The sequence below is a fragment of the Chelmon rostratus genome, chromosome 8, assembly GCF_017976325.1.
Source record: "Chelmon rostratus isolate fCheRos1 chromosome 8, fCheRos1.pri, whole genome shotgun sequence".
Taxonomy (NCBI): Eukaryota; Metazoa; Chordata; class Actinopteri; order Chaetodontiformes; family Chaetodontidae; genus Chelmon; species Chelmon rostratus.
Genome location: NC_055665.1, coordinates 15,143,729 through 15,163,891, shown reverse-complemented (window position 1 = coordinate 15,163,891; position 20,163 = coordinate 15,143,729). Strand labels below are relative to the sequence as shown.

The 20,163-nt window shown below is 42.4% G+C and overlaps 2 protein-coding genes across 2 annotated transcripts in view; one reads left to right on the top strand and one right to left on the bottom strand.

Moving 5' to 3' along the window:
• The window catches only part of itga10 (integrin, alpha 10), a 27,058-nt gene extending 14,453 nt beyond the window's left edge, over positions 1–12,605 (top strand). Inside the window, exons 8-30 of the mRNA XM_041941661.1 lie at positions 670–820; positions 4,818–4,983; positions 6,028–6,101; positions 6,188–6,332; positions 7,533–7,681; positions 7,823–7,966; positions 8,128–8,334; positions 8,419–8,549; positions 8,821–8,987; positions 9,158–9,300; positions 9,409–9,519; positions 9,603–9,688; positions 9,790–9,931; positions 10,066–10,158; positions 10,277–10,353; positions 10,475–10,564; positions 11,001–11,085; positions 11,219–11,332; positions 11,407–11,514; positions 11,599–11,712; positions 11,806–11,901; positions 11,989–12,102; positions 12,200–12,605. Coding sequence (XP_041797595.1) covers positions 670–820; positions 4,818–4,983; positions 6,028–6,101; positions 6,188–6,332; positions 7,533–7,681; positions 7,823–7,966; positions 8,128–8,334; positions 8,419–8,549; positions 8,821–8,987; positions 9,158–9,300; positions 9,409–9,519; positions 9,603–9,688; positions 9,790–9,931; positions 10,066–10,158; positions 10,277–10,353; positions 10,475–10,564; positions 11,001–11,085; positions 11,219–11,332; positions 11,407–11,514; positions 11,599–11,712; positions 11,806–11,901; positions 11,989–12,102; positions 12,200–12,253 — 2,761 coding nt within the window. The 3' untranslated portion in view covers positions 12,254–12,605. The remainder of the gene's footprint in view (positions 1–669; positions 821–4,817; positions 4,984–6,027; positions 6,102–6,187; positions 6,333–7,532; positions 7,682–7,822; positions 7,967–8,127; positions 8,335–8,418; positions 8,550–8,820; positions 8,988–9,157; positions 9,301–9,408; positions 9,520–9,602; positions 9,689–9,789; positions 9,932–10,065; positions 10,159–10,276; positions 10,354–10,474; positions 10,565–11,000; positions 11,086–11,218; positions 11,333–11,406; positions 11,515–11,598; positions 11,713–11,805; positions 11,902–11,988; positions 12,103–12,199) is intronic.
• Positions 12,460–20,163, bottom strand: polr3c (polymerase (RNA) III (DNA directed) polypeptide C). Its single transcript, XM_041941662.1, has 13 exons — positions 20,041–20,163; positions 18,574–18,720; positions 17,732–17,996; positions 17,266–17,576; positions 17,076–17,180; positions 16,271–16,444; positions 16,129–16,180; positions 15,959–16,019; positions 14,676–14,826; positions 13,457–13,558; positions 13,275–13,324; positions 12,990–13,139; positions 12,460–12,894 (listed from the first exon to the last, which is right to left on the bottom strand). The coding sequence occupies exons 2-13, from the start codon at positions 18,718–18,720 to the stop codon at positions 12,819–12,821; spliced, it is 1,644 nt and encodes a 547-aa protein (XP_041797596.1). The 5' UTR covers positions 20,041–20,163; the 3' UTR covers positions 12,460–12,818.

The following is a 20,163-nucleotide window of genomic DNA, read 5'->3' as shown; positions in this document are numbered from 1 at the left end:
GGCAAGGGCTGGAGTTAGGCCTGAAAATGACTGAGTTCACTAGCAGTGACTACTCTCCCCAGTTCGCTCTGTGTGTGTGTGTGTGTGTGTTGGTCTGAGGCTTACCAACCATATTCAACGCTTGAAGCAGGTCCCACTGAGAACAGGTTTCCTGCAGACAAACAGGGTGCGGCTTGGGTCTGTTTGTGTGTGTTTGTCATTTAGGTTTCCTCTCTGTATCATAGCACAACCGGATGGGAATGCACAGATGCGGTCGCTGCGTGCAATGACACATGCATGCTGCTTGCGATGACCAATCTGAGGGAACTGGCAGCTGATGTATGTGTATCCAGTATGACTAATATATTTGTGCCGAGGTCCAGTTGTGATTTGGACCATTTATATCTGACTTGATGGGAAGGGACTTAAATCCCGGTGTTTTACTGGCTATTCATTTTCCCAGAGAAGCACTTGAAATTGTATATTATCTTATACGGATGTTTATTTGAGATTTTAGGAAACCAAGTGACTGATACTCCCTGGTATCCTCCCTCTCCCTCAGGCTCTTTCACTCCTTGTACTTTCCTTCTATTTTCATTCTCGTTCTTTCTTGCGCTCTCCATTGCGACTCATGATCTTTCAGCTGGATGTTTTAGCATGACATTCAGTCTACCCTTTTGTTCTTTATAGCACGGAGGCGTTCAGTGCTGAGCGTGGAGCCAGGGAGGGCGCCACCAAGGTGATGATTGTAGTGACGGATGGAGAGTCGCACGACGGGGAGGAGCTACCAGATGCTCTGCAGGAATGCAAGAACAGAAACATCACCAGATACGCCATCGCTGTGAGTACATGTCATCGAGTCTTGATTTGGCTGTTCTGCTTCAAGAACCTGAAACCTTAAAGAATGACAAGTTCTGGGTTTTATTGGGGAGTTTTAGTGTCTCATGATGCTTAAAATTATGACAGAGGAGCTTTTTTCTACCATGACAAGGGTGAAAGTGCTGCAGGAAAAACACAAACAACGAACCTACATCATCAGTGGGGTGTGCATCCCTGACATTCCTCACACATTGTGTGAAAGTGGTATGATGACCATCTACACCCTCAAGCAACCACACAATACCACCACCACGCCACCAAAAATAACATCTCCAAATTACCAAATGAACCCCTTGGGTCTACTAAAATAGCAGAGTGGGAACAAAAACTCTTCCTTTCCAGCCCCACCCGACCCCCCCTCCACACACACTGAGAGGTGGCATAATTTTAGTGTCAGTGGGGCAGACAGACTCTAGTGGCAGGACTGGTTGCAGACCCCTCCCTTCCCCACAAGAGAAGCTGGGGAGCCTCCAGACTCCACTGGAACCACAGAAGAGGAGAACATGAGCCAACATGGAGGAGAAGTGCCACTTTAGAAGCATGCAGAGACAGTGGAGATCAGAGTAATCTATGGATAGAGAGGTTCAGTTGGCCCATTTGGATCATCCTGATGTTTGAATTACTCTAAAGTTTGGCTCAAGTTTGGCTAGTTTGTGTTAAAAATCTTTTTGGAAGATTTACTGTTAAAAAACATTGTTGTTTGCATTATATTTGTCTCGTTGCTTTAAACTATGTTTTGTTTTTTGGGTTTTTTTTTGCTGAAATTCCAGGACAAAAGTATTCACAAGGGTTTATGCTGCCTCTGGAACAACATGTTTGATCAGGCTCGGATCTGATTAAAAATTCTCCTGAGTCTTCCTCTCTAAAGGAGGCCTGTGCACCTCATTTACAAATCAAGTGTGCTTGTCCTTTAAAGCATTGGTTCAAAGAGCTGATGAGCTTGGTCTCTTAATATGTTGGTCTTTATGCTTATTGGAGTTTTGACCACTTCTCTTAGTGGTACCACATAGATTTGGCTTTTATTTGCTCAGGTTTTCAGATAATCATCTCTGAGATTTCTGCTGCCACACTAACACAACAGAACTGAGAGAAACGTTTGTTTGTGGTGCCCAATGTAATGCAAAGATATGTTTCGCTGTCACCGAAATGCTAATTCCATGCTAAAATGCTCACAGTGACAATGCCAACATACTGTAATGCATGATGCATGGTTCACCACAACCACCATCTTTGTTCAGTATGTTAGCATGCTAACACTTGCTAATTAACACTGACGCTGTTAGTAGTTTTGCAGGTATTTGGTCATAAGCCATAAGCCATGGTGGTGTTAGAGGAAAAAACAGAGGATCCCTAAAGTCATCAGGGGAACACGAAAATCTTTACAGAATTTAATGGCAATACATGCAGTAGTTGTTGAAATAATTCATTCTGGATCAAAGCAGTGGACACACAGTGAAAAAGCCTCAGTGTGAACTGAGTTAATCAGAACTACTCTCTACTGAGAAGTATTCTCTATTAAAACTGTCCACTGTGATTATTTTTCAGTGCTTTAAGCACCACAGATGAAATTCTCCATTGCATTGGTGTTTACAAGAGGCAGAGATCTGGTTGTCATGGCTAGATACCTCTTGGGAAAGGAGAAAAAAACCCTTTAAAATGCTGACACAAAGGTATGTTGCGTTTAAAGGGACTAAATCTTGACCATCCAGCGACCATTGATTGTGTTAAAATGTGTTAGTAGGGTCATATTACTGTGTGGTACTTAAATAACACCTCCATCAGACATACGGACCACATAATCCACCAAAGTTTCAATTTGAGAGAAGGCAACAGACAGCCAGAGACAGGCAGTCAAGGTGTGGGTAGATCAGAAACTGCATACAAACCGTCAGTGCAAACAGAAACACAAAACTAGGCGAAGAAAACAAGAGAGGCTGAGGTCAGTTTTGTGGTCCAGTGTTTGCCTAAAATGTCAAAGTGATGACAGGTAAGTACTACTTGTAACAGCAGCCATGTCTTGATGTTACCCTCATGGCTGCTGCTGCCTCTGTGTGTGTGTGAGTGTGTGTGTGTGTGTGTGTGTGTGTGTGTGTGTGTGTGTGTGTGTGTCAAAATGGCTCACATGGGACAACAGAGCTACAGACTGTGTTTTATACATCAGTGTGTGTTTGTGGGGGAGCAGTTTCTGCAGAACCATGTACATACAGTTGTATTCATATTGTATATCATATTCATCGTGTCTCCAGATCCCTTAAATCTGGAAATGTGCTTCATATTTTAATAGATCTTTTGCTTTTCTGTCTTCCTCTTTCTCTGTTCATTACTATGTTAACGCCAGCAGCAGTTGGCAGCCTGAGTGGAATTTCTCAGCCTCTATAAGATCTTAATGTACATATTTATATGTAAGCTCTCTTCACGTTGCACACTACACCGCTCTCCATCCCCTACCCTTTGAAAACAGAGGATTTCCTTAGTTTGCTTGGCAGCTGGAGTCACAGGAGGAGATTCTGGGGTTTGGTTTCTCTTATGGAATTTTCTCATTTGTACTTCAGGCGTTAAGCCATAGGCCACTGCTGCTACAGTATATCTTCCTCATCAGTCATCTCTTCACCTTTCAGCTAGGCCTGTGAGCCTCATTTACAAATCTCTGGTGGCTGCCATTTCCTCTGTTCTCATGTTTTCCAGTCAATTTTTGCCTTTAGGTATTGCTTAATTGCTAGTAAATTACACAGGGTGTGAAGTGTGTTTATTTTCATGTTAGTCAGAGTTCAATCCTGCATTTCCAGTGAGTGGAGGAGGAAGTGTTCAGATCCTTTACCTAAGGAAAAGCATTAATACCAAAAGTGAAAGTACTCATTGTTCAGAAAAATGCTCCCTGTCAGTATTTCACTATGATGTTTTTAGAGTAATATAACTGCTGCATTAATGTGTATGCTGCATTTTATTGCTGTAGATGTTTCAGTTTGAGGTAATTTTAATTACTTTATAGATGGTTAGGTGGTTTAGTCTACAGCAATGCATCGTATTCTATAAGATCATCACATGTTTGTTATGTCTCTGTCCTGTAAGAGCCACTGTCAGAAAAACAGCCCTGTTTTCAGCTTTGTGACAATGAACTTTCCAGGTAATCCAGGAGTGTTTTTTTTTTTAAATTATTGTTTATTCATCTTAAGAAGTAGAAGGATTTTAAGATTCCACACATAAACACTTAATTCTGCAGTTTATCAGACAACATTTAATTAAAAATCAAATCACCAAATCTGTTAATTAATGGTTTTCACTGGATGGGAAGGATATGACAAATTGTAATCTTAAAAGTAACTAGTAACTAAAGCTGACAGACAAATGTAGTGGAGTAAAAAGTACAATATTTGCTTCTGAATTGTCATGGAGTATAAAGTTGAATAAAATTGAAATACTCAAGTAAAGTACATGTACCTCAAATTTGTACTTAAGTGCAGTACATGAATAGGTACATTCCACCGCTGATCCTCGGTTACTTGTGTGCTCCTTCTGCTACATTGGGATGTTGGCCCTCTCTACTGCCGCCTCAGACTTCTGTGCTGAAGACACAGTGGTGTTCAAACATGTGTCTGTTTGCACAATTAAAGGCTGCAGATCAATCAGTGTGGTCCAGGCCCTCTTTTCCTCATGGACGTGTTCTGTCCGCGAACTGAGAAGCACCTGATTCAGCTGTATACTGCTGGAAGATGTTTGGAGAACCTTGTTTCATCTCTCTTTTCTCTCTTCACTGTCCCTCAGAAACCTGAAGAAGTAATTCCTCCTGATTCATGCCAGAAACTCTGTTTATGCTCTCTGTTTTTCCCACTTTCACCCCCTTTCTCTGCATCCAGTTTAATCCTGCAGTGTTTTATTGAGTTTATGTTATCTGCTTATTCATTTACCGTATTTTCTCTTTTTAAAGGATGTTTCTCTCTGTTTCTCACGCTGCGCTCCAGGTTCTTGGTCATTACATCCGGCGGCAGCAGGACCCTGAGACTTTCATTACTGAGATCAAGTACATCGCCAGCGACCCCGACGACAAATACTTTTTCAATGTGACTGATGAAGCCGCCCTCAACGACATTGTGGATGCCCTGGGAGATCGCATCTTCACTCTGGAAGGTTTGTGGACGAATGAAAAATGCAATGTTGCAGTTCTTTAAGCCTTTCATGATTAGCACCACACATATGTGGCGTTGCAAACCATATGATTTAGGAGTAAGCATCATTTTAAAACAATCCATCAAGTTTTATACACAGTTGTGTCGCAGGATGCATAAAAAAGCAAGCGTGAAAGCATACAAATAGAGATATTTACTGTACAATGTTTACATATATGTATAGTTGGGATTTTTAAACGCAAGTCATTATATTATTGTATAAATACTGGGAAATTATCAAATCTAAATAGTGACTATTTTAATTTTAATTTAACTTCAACCACAGATTCTCTGCATTAAAGTACAAATCTATTGATGTCAACCTGAGAAATTTTAACACTACTATTTTAACATTTCGTTCTTGTTACATTATGACAGTATTTTTCTATTCATCTTATATTTAAGAATAATCTGGCATCCTTTTTTAAGGTTTAAGATGTACAACACCAATGCTATATTAAACATTTTTATTCAAACATTTTATCAACACTGTCAGAATAAACATATTCTGATTAATAAATTACATTGATTGGTCAACCAATATAAAGGAAGCAAACATGAGGATACAAAAACTGAAAGTAGAGTCTGAGAAAGAAGAGAGGAATGAAGCAGAAGAATATGAGACAGAAGTGGAGAAAGAATATTTAAGAGGGAGGAAGAAAGTGAGGGAGGACTCCGTCCATGTGGGAAAATAAATAGCAGCCCTGCAGAGAAAGCAAGAAAAGGAGAAGGCAGAGGGAGGGTACAGCTATCACAATAGTTGTGGGAGCATGAGAGGAAGGCTGCTGAAAAGTGATGCCACCCCTTAAATGTTTAGGGAAATCAGAGAGGAAGGGACAGCAGGAAAGGAGAGGGTGAGGCATGTCCACCACCTGTAGTCTTCATTGTGAGTGAGTGAGAGTGCTGATGGTGTCATCTAGATACTGAGAGGGAGAGGAAGGAAGGGAGGGGATGTGTTAAGAAACATGACATCGGAAACCGACTCGCTGTCTCTGTCCACTTGTAGGCACGCTGGGCTACAACGAGAGCTCGTTCCACATGGAGATGTCTCAGATCGGTTTCTCCACGCACACACTGGATGTAAGTCCGGTCAGCTACGCTTCTTTGTGTGAAGTGCACTTGTTCTACCTGTGTGTGTCTCATTTGAGGCCTTTTCTGCTCCTCAGGATGGCATTCTGTTCGGGATGGTGGGTGCCTATGACTGGGATGGTGGGGTGTTGAAGGAAGGGACCAACGGACGCATCATGCCGCCGAGAGAGGCTTTTGAAAGCGAGTTTCCACTGGAGCTCAAAAATCATGCTGCTTATTTAGGTACCCACGTGTCGCACCCCTGAACATGATGCTGAAAAGATCACACTCCTGGTTTATGCATGTTAGTGCATTAATATTACATACGTTGTTGCGTAATATTAATGCACTAAAATGACAAAACCAAATGAACTTGCAAATGGGCCCAGGGGCAAAAATTAGCTGTGTGGGCCCATGATTAGCCCCCATGTACAAGTTAGTTTGGTTATAATATGATTAGCACTGCAACTACTGACTATATACACTATCAATTAATCTGTGGATTATTTTCTCAGTCAATCAATGAATTTCACTTGTAAAATATCAGAAAATAATGAAAATTCAACTTCAGATTTCTTGTTTTGTCTGATTAACAGTCCAAAACCCAAAATATATTTAATTTAACATCACACTCAAAACTACAAGAGTGCACTGAGTAGAGTACAGATCTCCACCAGGCTAATAGTCAAGATGGAGGCAAAGATAACAAAAACTGGGATTTATTCATCTTGTGTCATCCCGAGCTTAAGTGGATCAGAACAAATCGTGTATGGAATTAATCAGCAGATGCACCAGTTCAAGATGAGACCAGACCGCACGACAAAGGCCAAAATGTGGCCTGTTTTCAGCCTAGCTGATTGCTGGAAATGCTATGTTGCCCCAAGCAGAAACAAGAACTGAAGTAGTTGTTGATCACTTGCGGCCCCTACTGGCCGGTTAAGAGGAGTAAGGAGTCAGCAGTCAATGATGCTGTAAAACAGAGCAGTCAATAAAATAGCTTTTTCCAAAATTGTGTAGCATCACAGTCACATGACGTCCTTGAGTACAGTCATAAATGTCCACAAGTGGAACCAGTAGAAGAAGAGATTGATTCATGCACACCTGGTGGAGATAATAACTGCCAAACAGTAAACCTGGACCCTTTTGGGGCTGTAGGGCTGTTACCTGCTTTTCGCAGCTGATAATCCATGTTTGACTCACTGCTAAACAGAAACCTCTTGCAAATGTAATAAACTCCAAATTTCAAGTCCGACACACTTTAACCTGCATGAACATGTAACCTGACAAAAATACAAGGTCAACAAGATGTGACACATGGTCCAAATGGTCAAGAGACTCCAAAGATCAAGCGTACTTGATTTGTAGTGATGAATTAAAACATTCAGCACCAGTATGACACTTGAACTGCAGTGTTGGATCATGTGTGTTCATGTGTGTTTGCAGGTTACACAGTGTCATCTGTGATAGTTGGTGACTGGAGGAGGCTGTATATAGCTGGGGCTCCTCGATTCAAACACAAAGGGAAAGTCATCCTGTTTGAGCTCAGTGATGAGGGCGATGTCAACATCGTGCAGGCCCTTAATGGAGAGCAGGTAAAGCTGTCGTCCGCTCCCTTCAGACAATTTTGTTTATTTGTAGCAAAAACAGAACAGCAGAAATTTTATTTTGTCAGAGATTAAAGCGAGGGCTCCACCTACTGGCAGTCAGCTGAAAGAACATGTTTCTGTCTGCAGATCGGATCTTATTATGGCAGCGAGGTATGTGGGCTGGATATCGACCGGGATGGCATCACTGATGTCCTCCTGGTTGCTGCTCCAATGTACCTCGGCTCAGGAAACAAGGAGGCCGGTAGAGTCTACATCTACACCCTCAGTGGGGTAAGGCTGCAGTGGCACTCATTGTTCTTCCCCTTAAGGATCATTATGCAACCATTATGATGATGATGAGCCACATATTTCAGATTCATGCTATTTTCTCATAAGACTGACAACAATATCTATTTTTAGCCCCTGCACTGTAACTCTTTCTTTTCTCCCAGGAGGAGGTGTTTGTTTCTAATGGCACTCTGAAGTCTGAGGAAAAGTCCCAGGATGCCAGGTTTGGTTATGCACTGGCAGCTGCTCCAGACCTCAACCATGACGGCTTCACTGACCTGCTGGTGGGAGCCCCACTGGAGGACGAACACCGGGGGGCCATCTATGTCTACCATGGAGAGGGTATTTACATCATCCACAATTATAAGCAGGTATTTGACATTTTACCTACAATTACATTTTCACAGGTGTATTTCGGTATTTCAATCAAACTCATTTCTGCTTCTGCCTCTCAGCGTATTCCAGGGTCATCGATTTCCCCCTCCCTGCAGTATTTTGGCCGCAGTGTGAGTGCTCGGCTGGACTTGGATGGAGATGAGCTCATAGACTTGGCAGTGGGGGCACAGGGCAGCGCCGTGCTGCTGAGGTGGGTCGAGGCAGAGTTGGGAAGGGATGGTGGGGCGTTGCCAGGACAGATTTTATTCCATAGCTGCAAGAACTGGGAGATAACGAAGCTACAGAACAGATTAAATACATTGCATATAGCCAGCTGGTTCCCACATTCAGTAACACAAAGAATACAAAAAAATGTTAATTTCCGATGTAGATTCAAGTCATCAGGCTTCTGCATTTTTGTGGTATCACATGGCTAAAAAATAAATCCAGTGTTTATCCTCTGCTGTCCCTCCTGCCAACAGCTCTCGAAGCATAGTCCAGATCAATGTGAGTCTGTCCTTCCAGCCGCACTCCATCAACGTCATCCAGAAGACCTGCCAGAGGGGTGGCAGAGAATCAGCCTGCCTCAATGCCACCGCCTGCTTCACAACTGTCTCCCGCTCCCCTGGACCACACAGCAACAGCTTTGGTATAACACTTTAATTTTACTTTTACCATGAAGCCCAAATTCACAGGCTTGCCCTCTCTAATCCCTCTAACAATCGCTGTAAGTGCTGTGAATTGGCCTGGCTCACAAATTATTAGAATGGGAATTTTCCAACACTCACCATCTGTCCAAACTGCCTGCTACCTCCTCAGATTTGTGGGTGGCAGCCATGTTGGACGACAGGAAGTTGTCTGCGCGGGCGCTGTTTGACGACAGCTCCCACCGACAGACCCAGCAGGCAGTCCGAGTTCACACAGGACAAACTCTCTGCTACAAGCTGCCATTCCACGTCTATGTGAGTGCTGCTGCTCACACCAACCACAAGTCTCACACTGGATCAGACGCATGTGTGGCAGGACAAACTTTGTTTAATCACTGATGTTTGTTTCTGTCCTTGACGTAGGACACAGCAGACTACATCCGTCCAATTAGCTTCTCGCTGCGGTTTAAGATCAACAACACGGAGAGTGGTCCAGTGTTGGACGAAGGCTGGCCAACAACTGTCAAGAAATCCGTGAGTGGCACGACACTGACTGTTCTCATTAGTGCATCATATTTCCTCCCTCTTTCCTCCATTAAACATGCTGTCCTCTCCAGATCCAGTTCTTTAAGGACTGCGGTGAGGATGACGTGTGCACAACAGACCTGGTTTTGCAGGCTCACATGGACATCTCTGGGACGAGGTACAGATTTGAGATATTCTTCTGTTCTCTTTTTTTTTGAGTTTGACAAAATCAGATATCTGCACCGTTTCAGTGACTCTCTCATTGTGTTTTCTCCACAGACAGAAGCCTTATGTGATTCGCAGCCCTCGTAGGCGTCTGGCGGTGGAGGTGCAGCTTCAGAACAGACTGGAAAACGCCTACAACACCAGCCTGACGCTGCACTATTCACGCAACCTGCACTTCTCCAGCCTCAGCATCAGGGTAAACCACACGCACATATAAACAGCTAACACATGCGGCAGCATGTGTAGCTCACCATGCACATTTATACGTGTCAACATAGACAAAACTAACACACAATTTCCTGTTTCTCACTTTCTTTTCTTTTCATGTAGGAGGATGCCCACTTTAAGATTGAGTGTACAGCACTTGGTGCCAACAGCCACTCGTGTAATGTCAGCTATCCAGTATTTCGCTCCCAGTCCAAAGTATGTGCATGCAGAGGAAATAGCTGCCTCACTCTCTCCACTCAGCCCACTCGTACTTCACTTCCTCCAGGTGAAATGTGTCACTTCAGCCGCCTGTTGTCTCCTTTTTCGTTGGCAGGTTAACTTCATGTTGGAGTTTGAGTTCAGCTGCACATCTCTGCACAGTCGAGTTCAGATGAAGCTTCATGCTGCCAGGTAGCTCACTGAAGGACCAAGTTCTGCATACTGTGTGCACACAGTTCACAAATACTGGAAACCTTAATAAACAGACTTTTTGTCTTCTGTGTGTTCATGTAACCCTCTGGTTCTTCTACAGTGACAGTGTGGAGAGAGCAGATACTTTGGGGGACAACAGTGTTCAGCTGCAGAGTTTTGTTCAGTATGAACCAGACTTGTTTGTTAGCAGGTATGTGTGTGTGCAGCAATCAAATGTTTTAGCTATTTTAAATACATTTTTGTACCACCCAGATTCCAGAAAGCTGGGTCGCTGTCTAAAACAAGAATAAAACAGAATGCAGTGATTTGCAAATCCTTTTTGACATATGCTCAATTGAAAACAGCACAAAGACAATGTATTTAATGTTTGACTTGATGAACTTAATTGATTTTTGTGAAGCATGTTTCAAACAAGTTGGGACAGGAGCAAGCAAGGATGGAGCGAGGTTCACCACTTTGTGAACACATGATTGTATAAAGGACGTTACTACGTGGGCTCAGGAACACTTTGTAACACAGTTTGTTTGCAAATAATTGCATTCTGTTTTTATTTACATTTTACACAGCAACCAAACTTTTTGGGAATCAGTTTGTATTTATGCACTTTTTCCTGTTTTTCTGTGCAGTGACTCTAATTTGAACCGATATGAGGTCCACCCCACTCGGACAGTGTCAGAGGCAATTGGACCAGAGTTCTACACACACCTCAGGGTAAATCTATGGCCCACATGCTAATTTTAGAAACCCATGGCTTCAGTTTATTGTAAATAACATAAAAGTCATCATCACTCTGCACAACAAGGTGAGGCAAAATTTGAGCAGTTTTTTTTGTGTGTGTTTGTAGCTGCAGAACCTCGGCTGTTACTCTGTGAGTAATCTGGAGCTCAGGCTGCATCTGCCCTCTGTGGCTGCAGGAGACAAAGTCTTCATGACTGTCACCGAAGTCTTTTCATACAACGTGAGTAGTGCTGCCACGTGAGAGTTTGTATCTCTCTTTTAGATCATATCTGATGTGTTAAAATTGCCCCATAGGCCACAGGGGTGAACTGCAGCGTGCTGAGTGATCTGGCCCAGCTGAAGGCCAGGCAGAGAGACGTGCGCCCCCTTCACCCCGAAGACATGATGCAGAATGACATACTGGTGAGGCCCCTGGTGGCGCAGCTGCTACTAAACACTGTGCAGCAGCAGTGTACATGTTCACACGCAGTTTGTTTGTATGTTTAGAACTGTAGCAGGTCATGGTGCACAGAGATCGTGTGTGAAGTCCAGCAGCTTCTGAGAGGGCAGGCCGCCATTATTCGCGTCAGCCGCCGAGTTCATGACGATTTTTTCCGAAAAGTGAGTGATGCAGCAGCACGCAGATGCTTACTCATGTCCTTTTTTCTGTCCTATGACACAAACACTGGTCATCACCTCTGTCTTTTTTTATAGGCCAAATATAAGTCAGTGAGGATAATAGGCGCCTATCGCCTCGCAGCTCAGGAGACTAACCTCATCACTCTGGGCACAGGAACGGTCTGGAGGGAGGTAAGAAGAATGCAGCAGGATTTTGAGAAGCAGAATGGGAATGGCATTTACTTTCCTCTAATCACTCCCTTCAACTTTTTTCTGTAGACTGTGCTGGAGGTGCTAAAAGGCCGAGCTATTCCCATCTCGCTGTGGATTCTGATTGGCAGCATCATTGGAGGCTTGCTGCTACTGGCCCTGATCATTTTCATACTATGGAAGGTATTTTCATGTTACACTTCATGTTACATTTCAAGTTTCTTCAGGAAAATGAATGTTATACGGACAGAATATCAATCTCTATCTTACTTCTCGTCAGCTGGGCTTCTTCGCACGCAAACAGAGAGGAGAGGATGAGAACCATGAGGACTGAGCCCAACTTTTGCTGCCATGTCAACAGTCATTTTTCACGACGACCACACGAGTCATACCAGGCACGGAGATAGTCCTGGGGTTGGACTCCACACACAGACGCAACAGGGACCTCCAGGACCAAAGAGGGCATTTGAGGGTCCAACAGAAATGCACTACCCACTATTTTCAGGGTCGGGAGCACTTATGTAAATAAACTTTTTTTTTTATTTCAAGGAAAAGTCAAAGTGTATTAAACCACAATTCTTCTATTTAATATACAGACTCCATCATGGTTTTACATTTCCAACGATCACTTTGTCCCATGTTTGTTTTACAGTTATGTGTTTGTTCTTTAATGACATTAAACTGTTGAAAAGAATTCTTGTGCCCAGTTTATTTATTTGCTGATACATGTTTTAAGAACAAGCAAAACAATCTATTCAGAGCTTCATATCACTCCAAACTGAAACAATCCAGTCAGTAAACTATAAAACAGCCATACTTGGCAGCATTCATACACAAAAAGTAACGGCAAAAGTAGTATGAGTGAACTGTCACGCTTGTGCACCTGTCTCTCAGCTCATCTAAGTGACAGTGGAGTTGATGTACAATTCTAGTAGAAAGATGGTTTCATCCACCTGGTTCTCTGCTGAATCTAACCTGGAAGGGAACGGAACAATAATGAGAATGGTAACACCGACAGGCCAAAGAAACCTGCAGAAAAGCGAACTGTAGTTTTGTTTGTTTCCTCCTACTTGTTGATATGAAGCCGTAAGGCGTCCAGCTGTTGCTTTTCAGGGGCAGTGATCATCTCCTCGACCTCGGTCAGCTGCTCCGGCTCAGCCCCGCTGGCCTGCAGAGATGCCAGAATGGCCTCGATCCGCTGTGATTTCTCCAGCAGACGCCTGTCGGTCAACCAGAAAACCAATCACCTGTGACACTGTGTGAATCAGACACCTTCTACAGTAGATCATGTGCAATTATCTGGCTACTGGCAGAGGTGCAGGAAACATGGGGACATTCAGTTATGATATACTCACTTGCTCTCTTTGGTCTCAAACAGGCGTCGCTCTATGAGGTTGGCCACTGTCTGCAGAGAGAAAAATGTTGAGATAAGACATCACTGAGGGTAGAACCAGCACGAAAGAAATAAAGCATGCCATCAGTAGTCCTCCTTCCATCCAGAGCCCTAAAGGTTATAGTATGTTTATTGTTATTGTACCTTGTAGCAGTTCTGAAGCAGCATTCTTGCAGTTGGGAGTTGGTTGACGGTGTAAAGATAGAAGGTACGTGAGGGAGCATAGTCAGGAGTCTTGGGGATTTCCTGAAGAATTAAAAAAAAATGCAGTTGTTCAGAGAAAATGAGTAGGTAGATTAAAGAATGGTCACTTTTATTAAATTCCTCCTCCCTTATTGTTCACAGAATAAAAGATTGTGATGCTGTGTGGATCTAGTTTTTAAATATCTCATTCTAATCTGCAACATTATGTCGAATTCTACATAATATATGAATATCACCATATATTTAAAGAAAGTACAAAGCCCAAATTCAAAACTCTTGTAGATCCTAGGTTGTTTTGCTTGTGGGAGTGCAACAAAATTCCCCTATTCTCGAGCGCAATATGTGCAAACACAGCACAGCAATAGATCGACAGGTTTCAGCAAATCCACTTTTGCACTCAGCTCAGGGCTAAGGATAACCCTCGGCTAAGAATATGCAGTGTGAAAAGCCCCTTAGACAGTATAAGGAAGTGGTTCAATCGCCTTTAACGCTGGTGAGGAAAGCCATCATGTTGAGGTGGGTCGGGGATGGCCCACCTCACCACTATGTCAATGGAAGTGCTCTTTTTCTGCAGACATGGAAGAAACCGTTGGAATCTCTGGGAGTTAAATATAATCTGACTTTATTGGATAACAACTGTGGACAAGTGGTTTAAATGGAGATACTGGACATGAATCAGATCCTTGTATATACAGTAATTAGCATTGAATTTCACCATATTGTGTCTCCTTTTACGTAAGTGTTGGGATTTTTTTCTTCTTTTAGGGACTAGCCCTGCAACACTATATTTTTTTATATTTTGATATGAAGTGCATCTTCAAGAAGTGTGCCAAATAATTTTCAAAGTAGGTTTTTGGATCAGATTTATTTTTCATTTTTCTGGATCACTCCTACCTTCCAGACAGCCACTCATGTTAATACACTAAGAAAATTGGCCTGAAACTTGCTTTGTACATTTAAATCGATCACAGTGAGCATGTTCTCTTATTTTTGTCAAAGTTACAAATCATTACTGGCAACAGTTAAGAAGGAGGATTGTTCTAGAAGCTCTTCATTCACAATCACAGTCTAAAAGCTCAGAGTTGGACAGCAGCTTAGTTAGAACACATAAATGTGCAGAGAGGTTTCATGAGAGCATCTTTACATATCAAGCATGTACCTGTAGCTGGACCAGGTTGTGTGACAGCAGCGTGTAGAGCATGTCCTTAGCCTCTTTGGCTGGAATCATGGCAAAATCCTCCACCTGCTTCTGCTCTAGGTGACGTTTCCTTAGCAACAGACGGAAGATGCGTGCTGATCGGGAGCCAAATCTGAAATTAATAATAATAATAATAATAATACACTTTATATGCATATCACTTCATATAAGAAATGCAGCTCAACAACAAAGAAATTAGATGCACCAAGTGATTCAAATAAGAAATGCATGAAGATACAGTGAAGACAGGGATAAAATGCTGTAACTAATGTTAATTAAGATGGAGAATAAAAGCCACTTGATAAGAATAGTAAAACTAAAAGTAAAAATAAGGTTTAAATTAGAGTACACAGAATGCATAAAATTAAGTACAACTACAGGGGCAAATAATCAAATTTTATTTTCAATTATGATTTTGACTTCAACAAATTCTGAAAACAAGATAATTATTATTACACAATTATTAAGCCACAATCTGCAACGATGCCCTCAATTTTCTTGTGTTATAAATCCAGCGCACCCATTTCTTTTCCTTCTCCCTAAAAGCCCAGACTCATCTCAGCCAGGCTGCGTGTGCATGTTTAGTTCAGCTCGAACCGACATGATGGAAAGAGAGCCTTTGGCCAACAAGAAAAGTAAAAACCATAGCTGTCAGACAGGAAGATGTCACATGGTGCGTGGGTGCGCACAGCAAGCACACAAACACACACTCATACACAGTGATATTATGTTGAGAGAGTATGCAGAGATGATTGTTAAGCATTGGTGCATTTGCCAAACCACTTTCAATAAGGTTAGAAGAGAGCGTAAGCATGTGACAGCTTGCAGAGCATGTATCAGCTCTCTTAAGAGACGACTATGTGCGTAACGTGCCCAGAGCTGACAGTGTGTCACTGGTCACCAAGCATGTTCAATACTGAATGAGTTAGCGAACACTCAGATGTATCAAAGATAGAACCGTATCATAGGACATGATGCTGCCTTACATATTACATTCATTTTTAATTTGTTTTCAAGTTTAATTAAATTCAAAGTTCAATAAATGCATGGCGTTTCAAAGTCAACGAGTACTGGCGTTTAAATAATCATGATCTTAATAATGACCTAAGTAATTGCAATAAGGATTTTTGCCATAATTGAGCAGCAGTACATAAGTGTGACTGTGATCTGAAGAGTTAAATAATGAGTTGCTGATGACAGGACAATTGCACGGATACACAATTTAAAAACACACACTCACTCACCTTTCCTGTACTACAGACTCAAGCGTGGCCCGAGCCAGATTGGCCAGCGCTCTGTGCAGATCTGAGTGAGGAGTTAAGAGAAGCATCCATGTCTTGTGTGTGTCATGATTTAAATGGCACAAAACAGTATCCTGGTTCTTGACAAGGACCCTCTAATTTAAAAAGGATACTGACAACATACATTCCTCCTCCGCTTTCACCAGCCTTCCCAACAAACTCCATCTAGGAAAGAACAAGGACAAGTAGATCAAAAACAAAAAATCTATCTTGTAAATAAAAAATTAAGACCGATGTGCCTTGCAGAGGTCATACCGGGTCATCAACTAGTAGTGTGAGGTACTGGTCTAAGATGGGTCTGGAGATGTTGTAACTACTTGGGAGCGACCTGAAGATCTCGTTGGATGAAAGGGGCTTTGTGCAGGTGGCTGTGGGGGAGGTCGTCACCTCACTCATCCTCAGCATCGTCCTCACAATCTCACTGCTGGTCTGAGTTATTAAATGAAATGATTTAGAAAGCCAGGGCATGTTATAATCATAAACAACCACAATTATTAAACATTTAATTGCTTTCTTGTTGGATGTGGATATCGATACCACTCTCATATCTGTACAGAAAATATGAAGCTACAGCCAGCAGCTGATTAGCTTAGCTTAGCATAAAAGACTGGAAATACGGGGGAAACAGCTAGCCTCGCTCTGTCCAAAGGTAACAAAGAGAATGTATGAAGCTGACTAATTAACACAGTGTATGTCATTTGTTTAACCCACGCAACAGTTAAGATCTTTTGGCTGGGCACTGTGACTTTTTGGAGTCTTGTCATCACCACCAGGCTGCCAGGCACACAGTGGACAAGATAGATATACCATGCTAATTCTTAAGCTTTAAAGCAGGCGCAGACCCAGGTTAGCTGTTTCTACCTGTTTCCAGTCTCTATGCCAAGCTATGCTAACCAGCTGCTTCATGTAACAGACAGACATGAGTAGTAGTATAGTAGTATCAATCTCCTCATATACCTCTGTGAAAGAAAGCGAACACAGGTATTTACGCAAAATTACTATTCCTTAAACTAATATTTCTTAATCTTAAATTAACTAAGGATCCATGTGTTAACCTGACCTGGTCCAGTTTGTTGGCTACAGCGCTGATGATTGCCTGGTCTCTGAAGTGGAGATGGAACCTCTCAAAATTCACCTGCCAGTAAATCCCCTCATCACCATGTATCTGAGCACAACAGACACAGAGAGTAAGTGTGAGAGTAAGAGAGCAAATGTGTTAAAGGTGTAAATAACATGTTCTGAACACCCACCTCTGAACTCATTTTAGCCTTCTTTGCGTTCCTTTGGTCCTCTCCATCTTCAATGGGGAGTTGGCGTTTGCCTCGCCCGATGAGTGTCACTTGAGGCACCCTGTAACAGTCAGGGAAGCTCTCTGGTGTGGGCGGGGCAGTGCTTACAGGGGCTGCAGGAGTACCAGGGGTTGCAGGGGTTGCAGGGTCAGCTGGAGTCGCAGTCTTTGCTGTTCCTGTTCCCGCCATTGGAGGGCAGCGCTGAAGAAAATGGGTCTCCACCAGTTTGGAGAAGGCAGAGGACACTTCACTGTAATCCATGCTTAGACCCTCTGGAACAACAGGAAAGACAAACAGACAAGTTATATTTTGAGCATGTTTGTTTGATTAACAGGCGTTCCGCACTGGTTGCCTATAAGGCTTTCCTTCAAGGGAAACTCACAAGCTTTTCTACTACTTTGATTGATACAGATACTGAGATACTGACCCTCCATGTTCTGTGTGAGGCGGTCGGCGACTGTCTTAACCGTGCTACTCATGGTCATGTCGCCTCTCTGTAGTAACTCCTCTATGATCAGCTCTCCGGTGTCACCGTACAGGGTTTTGGCAGTGTAGATGTAGCGTGGGTATCGCAGGATTCTCAGAATCTGATCACAGGTGGTCCGATACTCCGTTGGGCTCCCAGGTCCTTTACGGCCTAAGCTAAACACACATGTCCCATGCTGCACAAGCACACACAGGCACTTCTTAACCTACATTAAGGCAGTTAGACAGAGGGAAACACACAAAAAACAGAATAAACAATGAAATTAATGAGAACATGTATTTGTATATTGTACATAACATATTAGCATTCATAACGCTATTTTACAAAAGAAAAAGTGAATGTTTTTATTTTCCCTGGCATTGACACAACCTGCAGCAACATTACTTTCCAACATGGTGTTAAAATGCATTTTCAAAATCACAGCTAAGGCCCTCTACATGCATACATGGCCATGTAATCAGGTTTCTGAGGAAGAAACCTATCCCTCATGTAAAGGAATACCAGGTTTTGCATTTAAACTGATGATGCAAAAAAAAAACACTACTGCAAATCTGCTGTAAGTGTGGAATAATCAGTGTATCTACTGTAAATGCACTACACATTACTCCTACAATGGCTTGACTATCTACTAATGCAACCACAAAAGCTGAACAGCTAAAGTCTGCTTGAAAATGCTTAGAAGCAGTGTGTACATACAGTTAAATATATAATGTATGATAATATTTCCATGGTGTGAAGTAGAGACAGAAACAGTGTCGAGACAGTAAGTGTGGGAGTGGTACCAGGTCCAGTGAGATGCCAGTCTCATGAACGATGGTTCTTAAATTCTGTGCTCCACTTCTGAGCAGGTGTCTTCCCACTTTAGCCACCAATTCTCCAAAGTGCTCCTGCAGCAGGAGACCACACAGACGCACCTCCTGGGCGGTCATCTGCGCAGACACACAGGGGAATACGCAAATGAAGAAAGACGTCAGGTCTAGCCTCGCTACAAGTTTCCCAACAACCTACATTAATTACCTGTAGCATCATTCAATATAATGTATTTATTATACATTATATACGATAGACTTAGCTGTGCCTTTGTTGACCTTTCCAGAACACCTGATTCTAATAAAAAACTACATAAAAGCACAAATAGGACCAAAAAGCTTGCCAACTGAAGGGTCACTGAATACAAGGATACACAAAGACACGCATCATGGAAGGCAAGTATTACCAAAACATAAAATGTCATGATTGCGAGGTATTAGATTTTTGTATTACAGGGAAATAAGCGCCTTTTTTACAATGTGTGAAATGCATAATGTTGAGGGAGGACTGCTGTTGCTATAGGCAAAACACTGGTTGCTATGTGAAAAACATGCAAACAGAAATTATAATTTTGCATCTTTTTACTGGATATTGCAAAACCAAATAGTGAAAAAGCAGCAGTCATGTCACGCTCTCTGATGCATTATCTTGCTGTTGCTGAAAGTTTGGCTACCACCAAATGAGGGACTTTTTCACTGCACAGGTATCACTAATGACATAAACAATTAATGACAGCTCTGTTTTATTCACAGTGAGCCAGTACAGCTGACAGTAAGCAGCATTAAAAGCACCAGGATCCTGAAATCCTATCCTATCCTGAGCTGAAGCAGCTCAACAGAATCATTAATTTAATCATTAAAAAGAATAACAACAATGTTATTATTTAGACCTGTGCATTACTGTTCCATCAAATATCAAAATAGTCGCAGATTTATATTTCTGTCAGTCGACTATTTGATTAATAGACTAGTCAGACTAGTCAGTCACGAGTCAGCACTAGTAAGATCTTGGCCTCTGCTGCTTTGACTTGGACCACTATTTTGTTTGTTTGTCTCTCAAAACATTATGGAAGTGCAACATTCCTTTGGATAAGAGTTCAGTTACGACTATTCAATATTAATATTTTCAGTGTAATTATGAGTACATTTCTAGAATGGTGAAATAGGCTCTAACCCACAGGAACTTCTGCTTGGCAGTGTAGACATATGTCGGTGCTTGTCATTCAGTATAAACAGACAGCTACACAGGTGCTCGGGCGTGCACATACACTTGGCTAGATGAAAAGAATAAACGTCCGGTGATCTTATCTTTACCGTCGCAACACTACTAGTGAACGTGGTGCTGCTGGCCAGACAGGTCAAACAGTTTGTATAGTAGCTATAGCTAAAGCTTACACCTGAGCATCATGTCGTCCGAAACGTCTGCCACTTTTCACAAACCTTTCTGAGAGTGAAGCTTCTGGACAGAGATAGTCCTTGTTTTTAAGCATCCCACAGATTAACGACTAAACACACGCGGCTTCTCGTTGACAACACACGAGTACTTCCGCTCCTCGGCTTTGC

Coding starts and splice junctions, on each gene's coding strand:
- polr3c (XM_041941662.1), bottom strand. CDS start 18,720: ATGACCGCCCAGGAGGTGCGTCTGTGTGGTCTCCTGCTGCAGGAGCAC. Junction 17,997..18,573: donor CTGGCATCTCACTGGACCTG/GTACCACTCCCA, acceptor GCCTTAATGTAG/GTTAAGAAGTGCCTGTGTGT. Junction 17,577..17,731: donor CCTCACACAGAACATGGAGG/GTCAGTATCTCA, acceptor CTGTTGTTCCAG/AGGGTCTAAGCATGGATTAC.